Source organism: Rhamphochromis sp. 'chilingali', assembly GCF_963969265.1.
Source record: "Rhamphochromis sp. 'chilingali' genome assembly, chromosome: 11".
In the NCBI taxonomy this organism is placed as follows: domain Eukaryota; kingdom Metazoa; phylum Chordata; class Actinopteri; order Cichliformes; family Cichlidae; genus Rhamphochromis; species Rhamphochromis sp. 'chilingali'.
The window spans coordinates 15,954,146-15,973,187 of record NC_137938.1 but is presented as its reverse complement, the minus strand read 5'-3'; the positions used below and the strand labels follow the sequence as shown (position 1 = coordinate 15,973,187).

At 41.8% G+C, this 19,042-nt stretch overlaps 1 protein-coding gene across 2 annotated transcripts in view; it reads right to left on the bottom strand.

The window, feature by feature from the left end:
* Positions 1-1,621: 1,621 nt before the first annotated feature.
* Positions 1,622-19,042, bottom strand: part of LOC308405236 (nuclear factor of activated T-cells, cytoplasmic 1-like) — a 63,098-nt gene continuing 45,677 nt past the window's right edge. For both annotated transcript variants that reach the window (XM_080895730.1, XM_080895731.1), the window contains exon 10: positions 1,622-3,589. In XM_080895730.1, coding sequence (XP_080751856.1) covers positions 3,534-3,589 — 56 coding nt within the window. In that variant the 3' untranslated portion in view covers positions 1,622-3,533. The remainder of the gene's footprint in view (positions 3,590-19,042) is intronic.

The window sequence follows — 19,042 nt, the reverse complement described above, 5'->3', positions numbered from 1 at the left end:
ATCACTTTCAGCGCAATCGCCTGGTAAAACCAACCGGTATCCAAACAATTGTAATCTGACTCAGACTGAGTCATTCTTGGAAAAGGTTTGGAAATAACTGCAGTCTAGTTAGTAGTTTGTGGATGTGGATTTCTGTGTATGCACACATATACAGATTTGCAATAGATGGAAATGGAATTGCAATTTTTGCAGATTATTCACTGTATGATCACAACCTTATTCGATTTCTAATTGATGACAGAGTGATAGCACATTCTGTTTTATTGCCCTTTTATTGTTGTGTTAACCCAAAAAAGACTCTTGTGCTTTAAGACTACTGACTGCGAGTGGTGGCAGACTTGGTTTTGAAGCAACCATTTCAAAATCAACCAAGTTTGTAATGAATTTGTTCATGCCACAGCCTCCAACCACTCTTTTCCATAGTGTGACTGTCGCATAAAACTCTGACCTTTGAGGTCAGCGAATGGACATGAATGCACATGAATCCTTTATGTGTCTGGCAGGAGAGATAGCAGCTTCTTGCAAGAAATCAGATCAGAGGAAATCAGATCATAAGCTAAACCCAAGGAAGCCTTTTAACTACCTACAAAAGTGTCTACCAGCTCTTCTAAGAGTGATGAGCAAACACATTGTGAAATAAACTGTGTTCAACACATACACTCTCTTTCCCCACGACATTTATCAATTACACATGCTGGCAAATTAGATTTGGTTGCCCTTGGGCTGATTGCGTCTCCTTGCTTCTGGGCTTTTTGCTAAGCTATGCCATGCTTATATGTACAGTGTTTATTAAAAACAAAACAACTTTTGAGTAAATGTTTAATTTAATTAGGTGCTTATTTCGGCTGTAAATTCTTTATGCTGTGAATTGTTGATTTCCACATCATACATTCAAAGCTTTTCGTGTTTCTATACTTCTAAACAAAAATTTAACCGATAAGAAAAGATTCTAAAGCTGGGTTTGTCCATTGATATTTCACTTTTATGGACCACTGCTTCGGCTTTGGAAACCATAGCCCGGAGTCATTGCGCCACTGTGTCAAAGGGTATGGCGCTGCGAGAGGAAGACTAAGGTAAGAAGGACAGGGTGCCAGGAAAAAGGGGCGTGACTGTATCTGTAAATAGTGGCTCTATTTTGGGCTTACCTCGGTCAAACAGGGGAGCACCGCCTAGGCCTGCCTTCTGTTACTATGGGGATGGGCGCTTCATAACTTTGCTGAACGGAAAAAGTCTGGAGGACTGGCAGGTGGTACACAGGAGCGTGGCACAGATCCCATGACGAGGAGCTGGTTCGCTTCTAACTACCCACCGCTAACAATACTCACTGGAAAACACGCATGTCTCTGCTTGTACTTGGCATATCAGCAGCTTGTTGCATTTTATCCTGCAGTGTTGTACTGTGCAGTGTAGCTGGCAAAGAGAAAACTTGCAAGATCTGAATTTCAAAATCAGTGTTAGAATGCACAGTTTTTCCTCTCACGGACGTCCAGTGATTTAATTGCTGGGCTGGTGCTTTGCTAGTCTTACAAAATTTAGAAAGAAATTTTTAAAAGAAAATCATTTTTGAATGTTTTAATTACTTCTTTATTCAATTCAAACAGGTTAAAGGAAATAGGGACGCTACTACTCAACACAATGCTTTTCTTTTTTTTTTTACTTTATTATCAAATATTTGTTAACTTTTTTTTTTTTCAACAATCAACTTACTCACTTACAAATATAACACTGGGACATTTGTTACTTATGGTCACCAATATGCCATTTATTAGGTCATTTTTGAGAACACATTAAATGTACTTAAAACACATTTCATTTTTTTTCATAAATATTTAATATTAAAGAGAAATATATTTCACCTTGTGCCTACACAGAAAAGCATTAGAGAGTTGCAACAATTTTGTAGCCAAGAAAGGTAGTAAGGCACAAAATACAAACCTTATTGATAGAGTTTAGTCATGCTATTATAATATATGTTGAAAAATGTATTAGGAAAGCTATCCTGGAAGCTACTATCAGCTAAATGATCCCCAACATCAGTACAGTGTACATGCTCCAAAAGACAGACGACATGGAAAAGACTGCGTTTATGTGAAGAGTTGACAGAAGCGCGTTTATGACACTACAGTGGAAATCAGTCTACAATATTTGGTCTGGAGGCAAGAAAATCGGCTCTGTGTTTACGGTAAAGTGCATGTCTTTTTTTTTCGTATGATGGAACCATCCTATGCTAAAGTCTCAGTCAGAGAAAAAAAAAACTTTGACAATAATTTCACCAAAGATAAAATCCTTTGGTCTACTCAGATCAATTATTGCCAGCTGTAAGTAACAGTCCTGTTAGCTCCTCAGTGAAATCACCTAGATGATGAGGAAAACTGAGCCCGTGGTATAGATTATCCCTGTGCCTATTTACATGCAAACCTGCAGAGCAACAAGTAACAGACAAATCTATAAAAGTATTCCCCTTTAAATCCAGCAGGTACATTTACCTTTGTTCAACAATCTCTCAGCTGGGAAAGAATAAAACTGATACCTGCCTTATTAAGCTCCTGTAAACCAGGAATTTTGATAGGATATGTACTTTAAAAAAATCCTCTGATTGTCCTTGCATCATTATGTCATGATCTGGGTGGAAAACTGGAAGACCAGGAAAGGATGATGAGGAAATAGGCACCAAGGTGAAAAAGTAAAGGTGAAGGGTAGCAGAAATGCTACAAAATCATATCAGGGAAAGACAGGGGAGGGGGCGGGGGGATAACAAACTGCATGATATGAGCATAAGGCATACATATTTTCAAATACATGTTTATACAAAAGAATATCATACATAAAATTCCGTATAAATGAACAAAGATAATAAGGAAGCAGGCAAAACAAAATTCGAATCAGTTGACATGCTTCCTATAGATGTTCCAGCCTTTTTGTTTCCCTGTAAACAAATAATTGAAATAATACAAAAAAAAGTCATAGAAAACTTCAGTCGGGTTTTTACACTGAACCGTTTGCATTTGCCTGACTGCTGCTGCTGCTTGCTGTCAATAGCACTGCTGTAAGGCACCGAGTTGGTTGATGCGGACTGACTGTGCAGACAAATGAACCAAAGTGATGAAGCTTGACACTTATTGTCCCATTAGCTTGTCCATGCATTAACGTACAGATCACACTCGAAATGAAGATTGTCATTTGTTAACGACAGAAAATAACTCAGTCTCTTTGAGTTGTTTGGTCCACTAAACATCAGCTGCGAATTAAGACAAGTGTAATCGTATACTTTGCCCCTGATATATCACTTCCCTTTTTTCGTTTCTGTAAATATAACATTCACCTGTTTATTCAAATGGAGCTTGCCAGTGATTGTCAATGTGAGCCTGCAAAGAGTCTGAGACTGAAGAGGAGCGGGTGGCATCGTTAGTTAGGTGGGAGATCCTGGTCAAACTTTTATTCTTTATAATCTGGATCTCTGGCTGTTTTTGTCCTCGTTTGTTGATGCTGCTTTTGGACGTGTATGTGCTGCTGCTGCAGGAGACTCAAATGGTCTATGCGTGAGTGTGCACCGAGATGCTGGAGAGGTCGTTCCTGATGATCTCATTAACTGTGGAAACAAAAGAGAAAGAGGAGATCTTTATTAACTGCTGCCATTTAATGACACGCTAAAGCATTATTACATTTCATGAAAATACTGGCCTTGAAGGGTTGTTTGTTTGAACACTGACAAAGGTTGGAGTCAGAGCCCCAGAACCTCAGGGGACCAGATGCTCCAGTCAGATTTCAAGTAATATTCAAGAGCTATACTTACTTTTCATGGTTAATACATATCTTTTTAAATGTCTCATATATCTTTGATGGGGCTTTCTGAAGGTAAATCCCTGAAGAAATCACCTAGGCTAAATAAATAGGTTTATTTTCTAGGGCATGACTCATTTTATAGAGTGAAGATCAGGGGATATTGGCTTTTGCGGCTTTTGAAGTCTCCAAGTGCAGTAGTTGATCACTTTTGTTTTTATTCATTTCTGCCACAAAAAAGAAAAAAGACCCAACAACAACAACTACTACAAAGCTCAATTACAAGACAGTGACCCACTCGGGTTGTATCACCTAATCTCGACAGATCCTAGCGCCATAAACAGTTTTGAGATCTTTATTATTTCAATTCTGTGCTTGTATATCAAACATTTCCAAATTATTATGTTAAGTCAAAGTACCATGGTTAGGAACAAGTAATGTCTAAATGTATAAAGAAAAAAACATACATTTCACAGAAAATATGGGAGTTCATACTTTCATATTTTTTAAGGTTAGCCTGGTATATAATCTGCTAACGTCTGATTTCAGTATCACTTCATGACTCAGCTGCATCCTGCATACAATTCCCGCTGTTTGCCCTGCAAGCCACTTTGCAACGCCCTCCGCCCCAAATCTGTGACCTGTCTGTTGCCTTGGATACCAGCTCTGTTATGATGGAAGGACAGAGCCATAGTGTCAAATATAAATTACACGTGTTGGCAAATCCTCTTTTGGCTGAAGTCTTCCTAGCTACTCTGTTTTCTTATTAGCGAACTCTTTAAACTTTAAACATGACAACATCTCAGACAGCAACACTACACTGCATACTTGACATCAGGACATCATGGACATCAGAAGCCACAGTCCAAACATATCAATGTCATTAACAACTCATTTCGGCTCCATGCGAATATCCCTGTTTTTAGTCATCGTCTTGTGTTTCCTGCACCAGTTCCTGTGCCCGCGCTTTTCCCACAGTCGGGCAGACAGAGATCAGTCCCCTGCCTTTATCTTCTCTGTGTTCTTTGGCAAAACAGAGGGAAGTGACTGAGAAGATGGCGAGGACCCTGAGACCTGTTGCTCGACAAAAACAAGAAGCCTCATAGTCACAGAGCTCGCCTTGATAAGACAGGCCGATGCAGTCTGAGTCTGCTGGAACCACCATCGGAGCCGAGACAGGAAGTCCACCCACTTTGAAGTTCAGAGTGGGCCCGCGTTTGTTATCACTGCATACTGTTTGGTGAATTATGAAGCATCAGCATAGATCAAGATAAAAACAAAACTGAGAAAAACTTATTTGGAGCTCCTTTTGTACTATATCATTTAACTGCTGCTTGATTTCAGTTAAGTGTGATGTTGATGGCTGAGGTGCTAATAAAAAAATGTTTTGCTGAACTGATCCATGCAGAACAAATGGCAGAACCACCAAGGAAAGAAGGCTGAAGACATAAATAATGTTTGATTTAAAAGACACACAAGCTCTACAATAATAGCTGTCCTTGTTTTATGTATGCAAACGCCCACCTTTTCACACACACACACACACACACACACACACACACACACACACACACACACACACACACACACACACACACACACACACACACACACACACACACACACACACACACACACACACACACACACAAGTTGGTTGGGACTCCCCTCCCTGAACAGGAGGAACTCCCATTGGAAAAACTCAACCTGTGCCAACAGTGTTGGCTGTTTTCAACCCTGTTCCGCTCCGGGCTAAACAAGCATTTACATGCTGTGGTTATTTTTAGATCCACCATTGCAGGACACGAAGGAAGTGCAAGCACATGTATGCACAACGAAATGATCACAGAGAGGTGAGAAAACATCGCCAGCTAGTTCTTAAGAAGAGGTGGGAAAACCCGACGGTTCAGCAGCAGAAATATATCATTCATATTTCTGAGATTAAAAGTGGTGGCTTCTTTTTCTTGATTTCAGTCACTGTTCAAAAAAAGAAAAAGAAAAAAATCGTGACGTCTCTTCCTCCCACATATTAACTGCAGTGTTATTTTGATGCCCTTTATCAACTAATACTTTCCATTGGCAAGCACAAAGATGTTCCATTCTGAAGAAATAGTGACAGAGAAAAGAAAGGTAAAACACTGGCCCATGTGTTTCATTTATGTACTCTGTCAGCAACGTGAGAATTTTAGAAGCAGGATGTGGCCAACTGTTGCACCACAAGACAACACCAAGATGCTATTTATAGCATCTTAATACTCATGTCACTATTTAGTTGTGACAAGTTCTGGGAAACAAAGACCTTTTAAAGAAAACTCACAGGTAATGTTTTTGAGAGAACCAAAGGTCTCGCATGTCACGCATCTTTTAAAAAAACAAAATTAGTTGAAATGATCCAGTTTTAGCTAAAGACTTTTATTTTTACTTTTCTGTCCTGAGCTTATGTATCTTTTTTTTTTTTGAGAAAAAATGAACCAGAAAGAATTATCTCTCTGTTTTTCCTTTAATACATTTTTGACTCTGTCTTACCGTCCTTGAGGTGACTAGATAACCACAAATATGCAGCAGTGGGGAAGCTCGTCAAGCATTCGGAGGAACATTTAGTTCTAAATGAAATTTGGCTTAAAAAAAATCTTCTGTTGCACAACGTGGGCTGGCAAGTGTGGATTATAAGATTTCTTCAGCAAACCTTGTAAATCTAAGTGTAACCTTTGAAAAAGATTGCCAGAGGGCTATTTTTCCACTTTCGTGATCGCTATATGCTATTGTTAAAAAGAAGATTCCATGTAATGTTACAATAACGAAAGCAAAGTGGCCTGGCTTCCCTCTCAACAGCACTGGAAACTTTTTTTTTTTCTTTTTTTCAGTTGCCCAGGTTAATAATGGAAAGCTGGGAGGATACCCTCTCGTGAATAAACAAAAACAGTGGAAAACTGAGCTCCAAATATTCCCCTGCTGAAAAAAAAGAACGAGGGAAACAAAAAACACGTGCCCTGCTAGGCTTAGTTAAACAGAGTGGCATCCTTTATTAAGCTTCCCTGCCAACGCAATCGGCAAACCGCAGCCTGGACCTGTCAGGACCTATACTCCAGACTGGGTGGCTGGGAGATCTATTTCAGGCAGGTGTGAGAGTGACACAAAAATATGACTGCACTTTACTGTGATGCCAGCCAAGGTGAACAGCTCTATGGACAATTCACCTTTGTGAGGGCCTGCCAGTGTGTCTTGGCAGGGAAAGTGGCTAATTGCTAAATCCCTGCCTCCATTGGGTGTGACTCCGGGCTGAATAAACGTTGACCTCGCTAAAATAACCAGTCTGTATCAACTGTTGTGGAAGATGTTTTTCAACCTGCTAGAAGGCGGTAATGGAGGCAGCTCTGGTATACATCCTGAATATACCGGCGTATGCAAATTTAACATGACTGCTGTCGGTACTTGCAGCTTTTAGAATAACAAATTGACCACGCCTTAAATCACACAAAGGTTCTCTAACTAGGCGTATTATTTCCAAAATTAACATTATATTGTATTAAATTAGACTTAATTTGTGTAATTTGTGATTAAGACCGTAAACTCATCAGGAGAGTGTTTGCTGGACTTCTTTTTGCAACCAGAAAGGTCATTAGAATGAATACAAGTTTAGGTCACACTGATTTGCTTTACTTTTCAGAACAGAGGCTACATGTACTATTTTATCTACATATAAAGACACAATAAATGAAGAAAAAGTAAAGCTGGTCTGTAGTTATGTTTTACTTTCATCTTTAAAGAATCCAATCCAATGGCTTAGGTAGCAAAAACATCATATTCACTCTGCTGCTGATGTAATTTGGAGGGTACAGTATATACAAGCACTGATATAGCGACAGCATAGTTGCTATACCTCACTGTTACTTACTTACAAATTGGCTTCTTTTTATCCAGTAATACAAGCACGCCTGATATGACTTCATTTGGCTTTTCTAAGAGTTCAGTGTGAACCTGAACTGCACTGGGGATTTAGTTAGCATTGTTATGGGATAGTGCTGTGCACTGGGGTTCGATAACAGCCGGGCTTCCTTAGAGAACAGAGGATGCCCTGTGGTCTGGAGAGATGCGGAGCCTCGAGGCCTGAGAGCCTCTTGGAGGTTCCTGCTGTCGAAACACGATCCCCTGTAGTCAAATCAGGCCTGACTGGCAAACACCTGACAGCGAGAGAGAGCAAGAGACTTCACCTCACCCCGGCCTCCGTACGTGACCTCCGTACTTAAGGTTGCAACAACAGGTTCCTGGCAGTGACTTCTGCTCTGCCGCTCGAAGTCTCTTGATACTGAAGAAGTGGAGGGCACCTTCCTGAACTCCCCTTACTTTCACGACACGTGCTAGCTGCATCTGTGTTAGGGTCAAGGACCTTCACACTGTAGCGAAGGTGATTGTTTCCTGTGCTTGCTCGTACCTCCTGTAGTACCACATCGGGTTTTGTGAGAGAGAAGAGGAAGTTTCCTTCTATTGTGGCCCCGAGACTCTCGGCAGCACGTGAGGAAGTTTGCCTGAGTCACACAAGTTCTTTCATGTAAACACACAAAAATCGAATCGCCACCCAATCTGTACACTACCTCGGAGTGAGTAAAAGGAGACTAGCTGCGAGGAGGACTCACAGTTAAACCTCATCTGACCTTGTACTTTCATGTGAAATTGATTTGGTGGGGAAGCCGAACTAAAGCTCAAACTTGCCGGAGAGAGACAATTGAATTTCCTGGTACATATTACTTTTGTTTCCCCACTATATCAAATCTTCTCTCGGCCTCAGCAGAAACACTTAATGGACAATTTGCTGCCTCCCACACACAGCTCGAGCGGCTGGACGGAGAGGCACTGACACAGCGTCACTTATCTTGTGCTAATCACCAGCAGTGTCAAAAATAGGGAGGAGGGGGGGGTGAAAGGTCGGAGCGCACACGCGCATAAAATGACACAGACAGAGAATTCAGCATGGAGTAAGTGAAAGAGAGCGAGCGAAACCGAGGGAGACGCGATCCTTATTCCCACAGATAAACACAAATGGAAAGAGACAAAGCGTTCCGCTCATGCTTCATCGTGATAAAGTGCTTCATAAATTCATCTGAGCCTTGCAGGTAGACAGCTTCTAATCCATTGCAGGGATCCCTTTGGGCCTAATGATGTGATGATATGTACAGACAGTATATTTCATCCCCACAGTTAGGCTGATCTGTGAAGCCCCAGGCTTTCCCATGTGGAATCGCTCAGTCTCCTCAGCTGACAGAGGAGTTGGAGAGAAGAATAAAAAGGGGGTGGGGTGGGGGTGGGGGGGTGGGGGGGGGGTGTTTAAGACAGAGCCGAGTTTACCCTGAGAACTGAGGTTTTTTTACAGCTGCCCTGCAACAGCTGCAGAGCACCGATGTGTGGTGATCTCCTCACACTGCTGAGGTGAACAGCGATCCCACGAAATTCACTTCATTGATTTTGGACGTGGAGTCATGGCTAGAGATAATCATGAGAGAAATAATAGATGAGGAGCGTAATGGTAGGTGACACATGCCTAACCCTAAAAGTCTTATTTCTGTCTCTCCCACTTTACTATTTTTAGTTTGATTTAATTTTCTCCCCCTCCCCCCAACAAGATTGCTGCGCTATTCAGCTGCCAAAGAGTGGATTAAGAGTAAGCAAGCTATAGACAGGCATTTCTGACCAACAGTTCACCTCTCAGTCTGCGTGTGAGTGCTGCCAGCAGACACGAGGAGCCTTGATGATGTAAAAATAGTGCAAAAGGTCTGTGTCAATTCTTTTGCTGTTAAAAAGCACTATTATCTTATTACGTTGTCAGTGTGTTCCCATTTAGAGAAAAGCTACTCTGTTGTTTAGGGATCAGGTCTCTGCGGTGCATGTTTTTCTGAGACTACAATACATTTAAATAGACAGATTTACCAATTTTGTCATAGTGTGTTGTATGCTTAAATCATTTCAATACAAAAGTATTAAATCTTGTGCTGTTTTTTGTTTGTTTCAGTTTACCCCCTGGCTTCATGTGCACCCACTTCCACATTGTCCCATCCCTGAATGAATCTACTGAATCACTACTGATGAGATTGAATTAGAAGGAGTAAATTAGCTTTCAATTTTTTAAAAATTTTTTTAGTGCCACAAAAAAAAAAGAAATAAAGTATAGAGTGTAAACAGTAAGTGCTCTGATGTCACTGAACAGATTTCCAATCAATATGTCTGCTGCTGTTTTTAGACAAGGACTCCTGGCTCAGTTGGATGAGAGAGCTGGAGCAGCCTTGAGAAATAATGATGACATACTCTCTGCACCTCATGTGGAGAGACAAAGTGGAGCTGGGCTCTAATCTCCACCTGAGTCTCCGATGCGCCTCTCCCTTCAGAGCGCATGCTTTATGGCTCTCTGTAGTCAGACGAATCGGAAGAGTTCAGGGTTGCCTGCCTCAGCCCACAGTCACCGAAAAGTATCCAAAATTTACTAGAGAGGCTGGAGAACAATGAAACAGCAGCATACCAAATTAGAACCCTAAAGACAACAACTTTTACTGAAAGCCCCACCACTGATATGCTTATTTTGGCCGCCGCGGCGCAGAACCTTTGTCTTTGATCTTGCTTGGTGTGCTCTGCCGCTCTCTATCTCACCTCACTCTGTCTCTCTCTTTGTGAGCCTTTCACTTCCCTCCTCCTCCTCTCATTTCCTCCCAGGCCCAGGAGGCCCTGGGTGTACTCGCTTGAGGTCGCTCTCTGGGGAGGATGAGGGGGAGGTGTTTACATGGTTGGAGCTACTCTCTGGTGCCCTCATCACTGACTTCTCTGAATTTGGCGTGTGAGGCGTTACGAGTGCGTCACGAGGAATAACAGTCTTTGTCCGGCGTTATAGTTCACGAGCATTTTACACTTTTTAAGAAGGATAAAAAAGGATGCTGCAGTACGAGCCGCACTAGTCGATTGACAGGTGATGTCGCCGAGTGCGGCGCAGATGCTCGAATGTTTAGCACAAAAAGTGCTTTCTGTTATTTTGATTGCACGGGTCCGCTTGATTGCGTTAAATTGCCTTTAAAAAAAAGTTACCGTGGAAGAATACCACAACAAAACACAGCAATCAAAGTGTTTATCAAACAAAAGCAAACATAAAAGCAACACGCTAAAGAGCTTCTGTGTGTACAGATCATGTGAAATCAAAAGCTCCGTTTCACGCAACTAGCAGAGCATGAATGCATAAAGCAAACACCAAAGCCTGAAAAAAATAGCACCAAACCGAGCAAAACTCGCACATCTCAGCAGCTGAGATATGAAAGGAGACAGATTAAAACCCTTTGCATGGCTCATTACCAATGGGTTTATGGTAAAATAACTCGGCCATCTGATAAACTCGCCGTGATTGATTTGGAATTAGAAACGTATGCTCCCGCCGCAGACGGCTCGGGATTTCACCGCTTTCTTTCTTTTTTTTTTGAATTATGGAACGGAGTCTAAAAATATGAGCATATTGAAACAATCATACTTCAAGTAGGCTGCAGTCGTTTGGGTGAGAATTTGGCAGTGCACCTGCATATAATACAATTTACAACTGCATTTGTAGTGGGCTTCTTTAAATCACCTGTTGCCTGTCAGCTGAAATGTGGGATTTCAGACTTGTTTTCTTCTGTTTATATATAAATTATATTCTCTGTGTCCAAAAAGGCTTACCTCACTGCGAGCTTTATTGTTTGCTATTCATCATAGATGGATGGCTGGTTTTGGTGTAGCAGCAAGTCATGGTCTTAAGTTAACCTGTCTCTTTAGACATCCATGAAAACGCATTAGCTTTTGGCATGCTAAAGTTGGACATTTGTTGTCAACCCCAGCGTCTTATTGTTTGTTTTGGCTTGAACGCTCTGATGAAAACAACATTTGCACTTATCTAGGATCTTGCTGAGCTGGATGGCAGGTTTGCGTAGAGAGATAAGGCACTGAAAAGTATACTAAGCTAACTAAATCTTAAAAAGCTTCTGCTGCTCACGGGAACATGGCCTCTCTCTTTCAGCATCCCCGTGGCGCTCTAGTGATCTCTACTGAAGCTGAGAGTTATCTGATTAACACCCTGTCTGTTCACCCCAACTATTGCCCCTGTAGCTTTAAAGCCTATACTCAAAAGGACACAGAGGGCGAGGCCCTCCTTGGGGCACATCATGGATTTATTCGCTGGAAGGTAGAGAGAGCCAATTGTGGCCAAATATTCTCTTATCTCCTTTCCAACACCCTTGACCTCGCTTTGATTTTCATAGACAAGCGTACATCCATCTGGAGACTGTATAGCTGTCAAGAAACCCAGACTGTCTCAGAGCTGAAGGTGAAGACAGCTACACTTTCGCAGACAGTGGGTGAAACGGAAACATTGTTGGCCACCTGTAAATCACAGACGCACATCTTCACCTGCTTCTGTTCGCGGTGTTTAATATCTTACAAACTCAACAGTTGGTGGTGAGAGAACCTTCCACTTGAATAACTTAAAAGAAACGAGAGCCTGCGCTGCTACTCCATCCTACAGTAAATCTAACTGATCTAATTAAAGTGTACGTGATGTTTTCATTCACATAGAGCTTAGACACAGAGCTTTCCAAGTCCAGCTCCCCGCAGATTCGTCATGGCTGATTTACTACATGAGCAGAAAGAATTAGTTTGTCCTCTAGTAGTAGGAACTGTGGGGTCTATCAGAAAAGTATGTTTGCAGTTTTTAGGGCTGAAAAATAATAGCATCGCTCTCTAGCAGGAGACTCTTTGTAAAGTATTGTAGATAATGGCTTTAATAGTGGTTAATAAAAAATTTACCAATGCCAATTTACCACAGAGTTTTTTTTTCTTCCGCACACCCCAAAAGTTAAAGATTAATAGCTTATAACCTACAAGACATTAGTAAATGACCTATAAATAATTAATGAAGTCATTAGTTACACACTGTATGAAGGGTAAATTATTAAAAAGTCTCACTAATACATTTCTATAGTAACGCTTCATTGAAACTTTCTCTCTTCACCATCACTAACGAGCAGATTACGTTTTCAGAGCCCAAAGTGTAACTGTAGGCAGAATTTTCTTTTCTTTGAATCTTGAAAGAATCTTGAATCTTGAATTTCTTCGAAGTGAAATGAAGAATTTGCACGGCTGACAACCAGTGTTGGGGTTAATGTTTTCCAAGCGTTACTGAAAACTTTACGTTTTTCAGTAACGCAGCAATATAATGCACAAAAGACATAAAGGAACTTTCTTTTTTTTCTTCTTGCACTCTAAAATCAGCTGATTTCAATTCATTTGCAGTAGGAGGAAAATGTTGGATTGGTTTGCAACCTTTTAGGACTGGCAATATGGGCATTATTTTTAATGCCCGAAAAGGTAAAATACAAACTGTATCTATGACAGAAACAACTGCATTATACTGCTAACACAACTTTGGCTTGTTGCAAGCACCTGCACAGACACCATTGTGCTAACACAAAGCTAGCAAAGAATCCAGAGGGACGATAAAGAACTTAATTTCTGTGTCTTTACAGTAGTAATTGTCTTTTGTTATATAATCTTTCAATACCACAAAGCTTAATAAAATGCTTCACTAAAATCCACAGTAAAGGGTTTTCTTACGCTTTTGGAAATAAGTAATCAAAGGATTTTTCTTTACGTTACCATGTTGCTTTGGGCTCAGCTGAGTACAATCTGAGAATTGGGGGGCCAGTTGAGGTGTAAAACCTCCATGGGTCATATGTCAATAGCAGGACACTCACAGTTCAGCGGTTACGATCATCTCCTCCAATGAAAGAAACCCATTCACCCACTGCTCTCTGCAAGTGGTCGCTGCTGGGGCAGGAAGAAAATGTGATCTTTCACTTTGGTTGTGTTTTTCTTTCTTTGACTTTCAGTGTCTTGGTTATAACAGCTTTAGCTGTGAAAAGAGCTCATAGTGTCCATCTGTTTGCGTGTGTGTGTGTAAAGAACAGGGGCGATGGAAGCCAGGGAAAATCACCAAGATTACATGCTACTTTCTTCCACCTCAGATTTTCCCCTCTTTCTCCATCTCTGTCTGTGTCTCTGTCTACTTTATTTCTATGGTTGACCTGCTTCTCCACATGCTCGCTGAATATTCCTGGATGTGAGGGGATGATGAGCATCTCCTGGCCTAAAAAATCTGAAACTTCTGATAAACTCCTCATGAGTACAGGAGCGCGCTAAGAAAAAAAGAAGAAAAAAGAAGAAGAATGAAATTATGTGCGTCTGTTCCTCTCGGTTAAGTGATACGAACATTCTGAAAAGGCTTTCACTTATTTAAGGGTTCATTATGTTCACTGTTACATTTTACACAAGCCTGCCTATATTTACAGTGATTTGTCATTAAACTTAGTAAAAGGGAAGGATATGCTCATTTGGCTTATATTCTTTTATGTGTTACTGCTCTCTCCTTTCAAAGTTTAAATCTTTATCTCCCACCCTCTTATAAATTCTGTCTTGATGCTCCTTCTCCGTCCTCGTGTTTTGTCTTTTTGACTATCTCCCCCACGTTCTGCTTTCTGAAGCATTTGTGCATAGAGGAGACAGTGTACTCTGCCAACTGTTGCAAAACCCAACGGCTTTCCCCATCCCACCCGCCTGGAACAAACCTCTCTGTTGACATCCGTCACTAAAGGATACAATTTCACTGACATAACAAATTTCAGATGGGAAGCTGTTATTAAGTGGTCTGGGAAGGAGACCTGCTCCTGTTTACTGATGCCGCAGGTATTTATATCCCCTAAATACATATGCTAGGAGCAAGCATCTCACTGTGGTTACTACTCTACGTTCAAATTTAAGATCCTCGGGCAAGACCCTCTCTAAGCTCCTGGACAGCAGCCCAGGAGTTGTTCCTGACCCCTGACCTCCCTGTTAAAAGACTAAAACAAAAAAAAAAGCTTGCTTTTAAATCAGTTGTGCTTCTTGGGTGTTTGTATGGACTGTATGAGTTTTCCATGTGCTCATATTATTTAATGCCAGGAGGAAATATCCAAGATTCAGGGCAAATTTATGGTTTCTGTGACTGCGCAGCATTTGTGGTGTTCAGAGTAAGACTCACTATCTCCACAGAGGAACAGTGTTTTAAGGTTGGTGATGAATTATTGTGGACTGGACAAAATGTTTATGTCATAAAAAAACAAAATACCAGTCGACTCACCGAGATCACTGAGGAGGCTTGAGTTGTGCAACTGGCATGAACCCGCCTTTCCCCACGGATGATGTATACTGAAACAGCCTTGAGTGTCATAAAATGTCAGCTAGAAAATGAACAGATAAAAGCTTGGACGCAGCTGAATTCACAGCTTAAATGCAGCCTTCAGAGCTTTATGGAGGAAGGAGACTTGCTCGGAAATCATCCAGTCAGAGCCGTCAACCACACTGACATTTGTCATGTTACGATTCAGTAATGAGAGTGTCTGGCATGAGGTGGTAGCTCTATGATCACAGATATACACAGGAAGATCCCAAGCCAAGCCACAGGCCCTGTCTCAGTCCTGACCTGCTGTGATCCGTGTGGCTCGGTGGCTTTTCAGCACGTGTTTCCTAAACCTCAGAATGTGAGCCACATAAACCGAGCCTCTAAACGGCTGTGTCAGGAGAAACTATAAGAAATACATGACATACGGTGAACTGGAATAATATAGCCTTAATGAATAGACTCAGATGAGTCTGGAGAAGGATGCATCTAGTGCGCCATGTGGCTTTACTCTGCTATATTTGATTGCATGCTTCGCCGAAGTCCGTTTTCCTATTGATGCCAGGTAATATGCTTCCACAGAAGGCCACACAGTGCGCGACGAAGAAAAAATAAGACACCGTTCTTTACGGTAGCAGTTCTGCGTCACGCACTTCTGATATTTGGCAAAAGAAACGCGAAACCCATTCAAAACCAGAATCAAAGTCTTTCATCTAAATGTGTCCGTGTGTAGATCCCAGACACAAAAGAAACCCAATTTGTTTAGATAATTTAGCTGCACATTTTCAGCAGACGCATTCTTTCTCGGTGACTGTGGATATTATGACGGAGCGACTGAAACCAGACCAGATCCTCTGGCTCAGCTGCAAGGGTTTGGGGTGCACACACACACACACACACACACACACACACACACACACACACACACACACACACACACACACACACACACACACACACACACACACACACACACACACACACACACACACATTAAAGCCAACCTGTTGCGGTAATAAATGGATCGAATTCGTACAGATTCGTCTTGCTGCATCTATCAGAACTATAATAATATTCCCAATGGATTTACAAAGAGCTTAAAATCAAAGCACAAATAAGGTAACCCCATTGCCACTGTCATATGTAACCACTTGGATCCAATCATTTGCTAAACTGCGAGCAATCTTGGGCAATAGGGTCTGTAATTGAGTGGGTTTCAAAATGTGTTACAAAAAATCTATTATGATCACAACCAGGAATCTACATGCTCTTATGTTCAGCCAGCGGGACAGACATAAAAGAGATGTAAAAGGAAACAGAGCTAAGGTAATCTAGAGGACTTCCACTCAAGTGCAAATGTATTTTTCTTCAGCAAGGACACCACTGAATTCCCTGGGTCCCATTAATGTACCTCCATTTTAACTCCTACACATCAGATTGTAAATCAGCATGTTTAACCACACTGTTATGTGCTTTATGAGAATTACTTCATGTATCCAGCTGTGTGCTGCGACAGGGTCTAAAGATTATTATTATTAGTAGTATTATTACTATTGTTTTTTATTTTTTATCACCAGCATGCTATCATCTTTTCCAGTGCTACTAAAATAACTACAATTAACAAGCTCATGGGATCAAGCAAAGCATTTACTTACACTTACACAGCTCATACCACAAGTTGATCTTCATATTTACCGAACAGCATATTCTCTAAAGTGCTTAGTAAGGCCTGTAGTATCTGATAATGGGCAATAAGAGCCAAAGCTGCTCAATTCACAGAGTAAAAATAATGGTTTTTAATCTTAATGAGAAGAAATTGAAGCTAATCTATTGCTGATCCCAGATGTGTAGTTGTTGATCCATAGCTTTGATGGTCTTAAAGGCCAAGCCAAGAGTGCACCCACCTATTAATTTTTCCCATGACTGTAAAACTTCTGCAGCAAGCCCAAACTTTTACTTATACTTCACCACGTCAAGGGCTGCCAGGAAAACGGGATTCCTAATATGAGAAGGCAGCAATAACAATAACAGTAAAATATCCACATCCTCTTTGTGGCCATAAATAATAAAAAAGCCATCACGCGTTTTCTTGTACCCGTCAATATCACTATGTGTAGAAGGAGACTATGTTCTAGGCATTGCACTTAACCACAAGACAGCCTTTCTTTCTGTATACTATTAGCTGAAGCTTGACCTGCTCCCAAAAGGCCAGCGGGTCAGAGGTGGAGTGGTGTGAAAGCACACGATGTCACTTACAGTGCTTCCACATCTAAGCCGAGTCGACCAACTAATAGCGAAAAAACACGCACGCACGTATACTATACTAATGCTGTCTAAACATACAGGAGTAGCCCTGCTTTAGTGAGTCCCATTAGGCACTTCAACCCCCAAATCTTGCAGTCTTCTGCCCCCCCCACCCCAATGAAGCCTTGCGGCACACTCCAATGTTAGCGACTCAGCATGTTTTCAGCGCAGTGAGGACGCACGCTCAATCATCATTAGGGGTTTTGCGGAGTCCTGGGGTCTGGGCACCTTGCCAGGATGTGTAAAAGTTTCCATGAAGAATGCTTTGAGTTGCCTTCAGAAGCACTGGTGGTGGACAGAGATCCTCGGGAAGGCTAGAATTCCGCTTTTGTTGCTGGGGGTTGGGAGTTGGGCAGCGAAGGAAGGAGGAAAGAAGGATCAACAACAATTCTGTTTTCAGTTAGTAAAAAGCACACTAGCTTTGAATTGAGGAGGAAGCAATCGCAATCCCCCCCCCCCCAACGCTCCCATCTAAAAAACTACCTTGCAACACAAGGAAACCAGAGCACATATGTCAAATGTCAGAAATCAGCAGAGGCTGGTTTGCACTCTGTGTTTTTCTTATTTTAGGGAATAAGGGCCCTCTGTTTCCCAGAGAGGCAGGTGGTAGAAATCTGGCTCTCTGATTAACAGTAGTTCCTTTGCTGCGTGCTGCATTCAGTTACATTTCATGATATCACCCATCACAGCAGCAGCTAATGAGACAGGACACACGGCAGCAGCCTCATAGGCCCTGAATGCCTCACACTGCCAACACATCGCCTCTGCTCTACTCTACTCTACTCGCAACCACAGCAAAATACCTATAAACAGCAGGAACAGGTTTCCAAGGCAAGAAAAATAAGTCTCAGAATAGTAGCTTAGGTTTGTGTAACCCGTGTTTTTCATATGTAGACCAAGATATGTCACAGGAAGCGGTGTCACCAGAAGTGCGCCTTAAAATATATGACAAAAACATGCTGTCATTAAAGCTTTTTTTCTTTTTTTCTTTTTTGGCTTAATTAGTTCAGCTAACAAGACAAACGTAATCCTTCAGACCGAGTTATTCATAAAATTCTATTTGTGTACCCACTGATCTCATTTGACTGCCATTTTTCTAGCTCATAAAGTACAGATAGCGGGCTGCGAGTAAGTACGAAATGTCTGAAATCTTTGCTTTTACAAGAGCCCCACTATGAGTTGTTTACCACAGTGAGTCAACAATGCAACAAGGCGTAGTCGCCTAGCAGAAGGGTGTTTCAGCCTCTTCTCGCCTCCATTCCCTAAACCACGCTGATATTTGGCCTTAATTCCAGGTAGGAGAAGTGAGGCTGTAAGCGGGTGAGAGCCAACATGCCACTGAGTGAAAATGGGAGCTCCAACGGTGATCTGACTGCCAACTGGAGTCTTCCCATAAAACCTCATTGCAGAAAAAACAAAAAAGAACCATCATATCATGGCTCACACTGAAGTTAGTAAAGCTTCTATCGCAGCAGAGGGAAGAGTTCAGCACTTTACAATGGAGACTGTGTCTACGGCAGTTAGGGGTGTTTACATCTCAGACCCCCTCCCTGCTAACCCAGCTCCTTACGGTACAGTAGCTCACCGTTGATAAGTTGAGTGATTTCTCAGGGGCTGTGTAAAACCTGGGCCCAGCCAGAGAGACACATTTCCTCTGGCTGATGAGAGTCGGGAGGCCTCAGTGTTAGGGCGTGGGAGGTGCACTGCTCTTGGGGAAGATCAAGTGTGCTCCTGCCGACTCCAAAT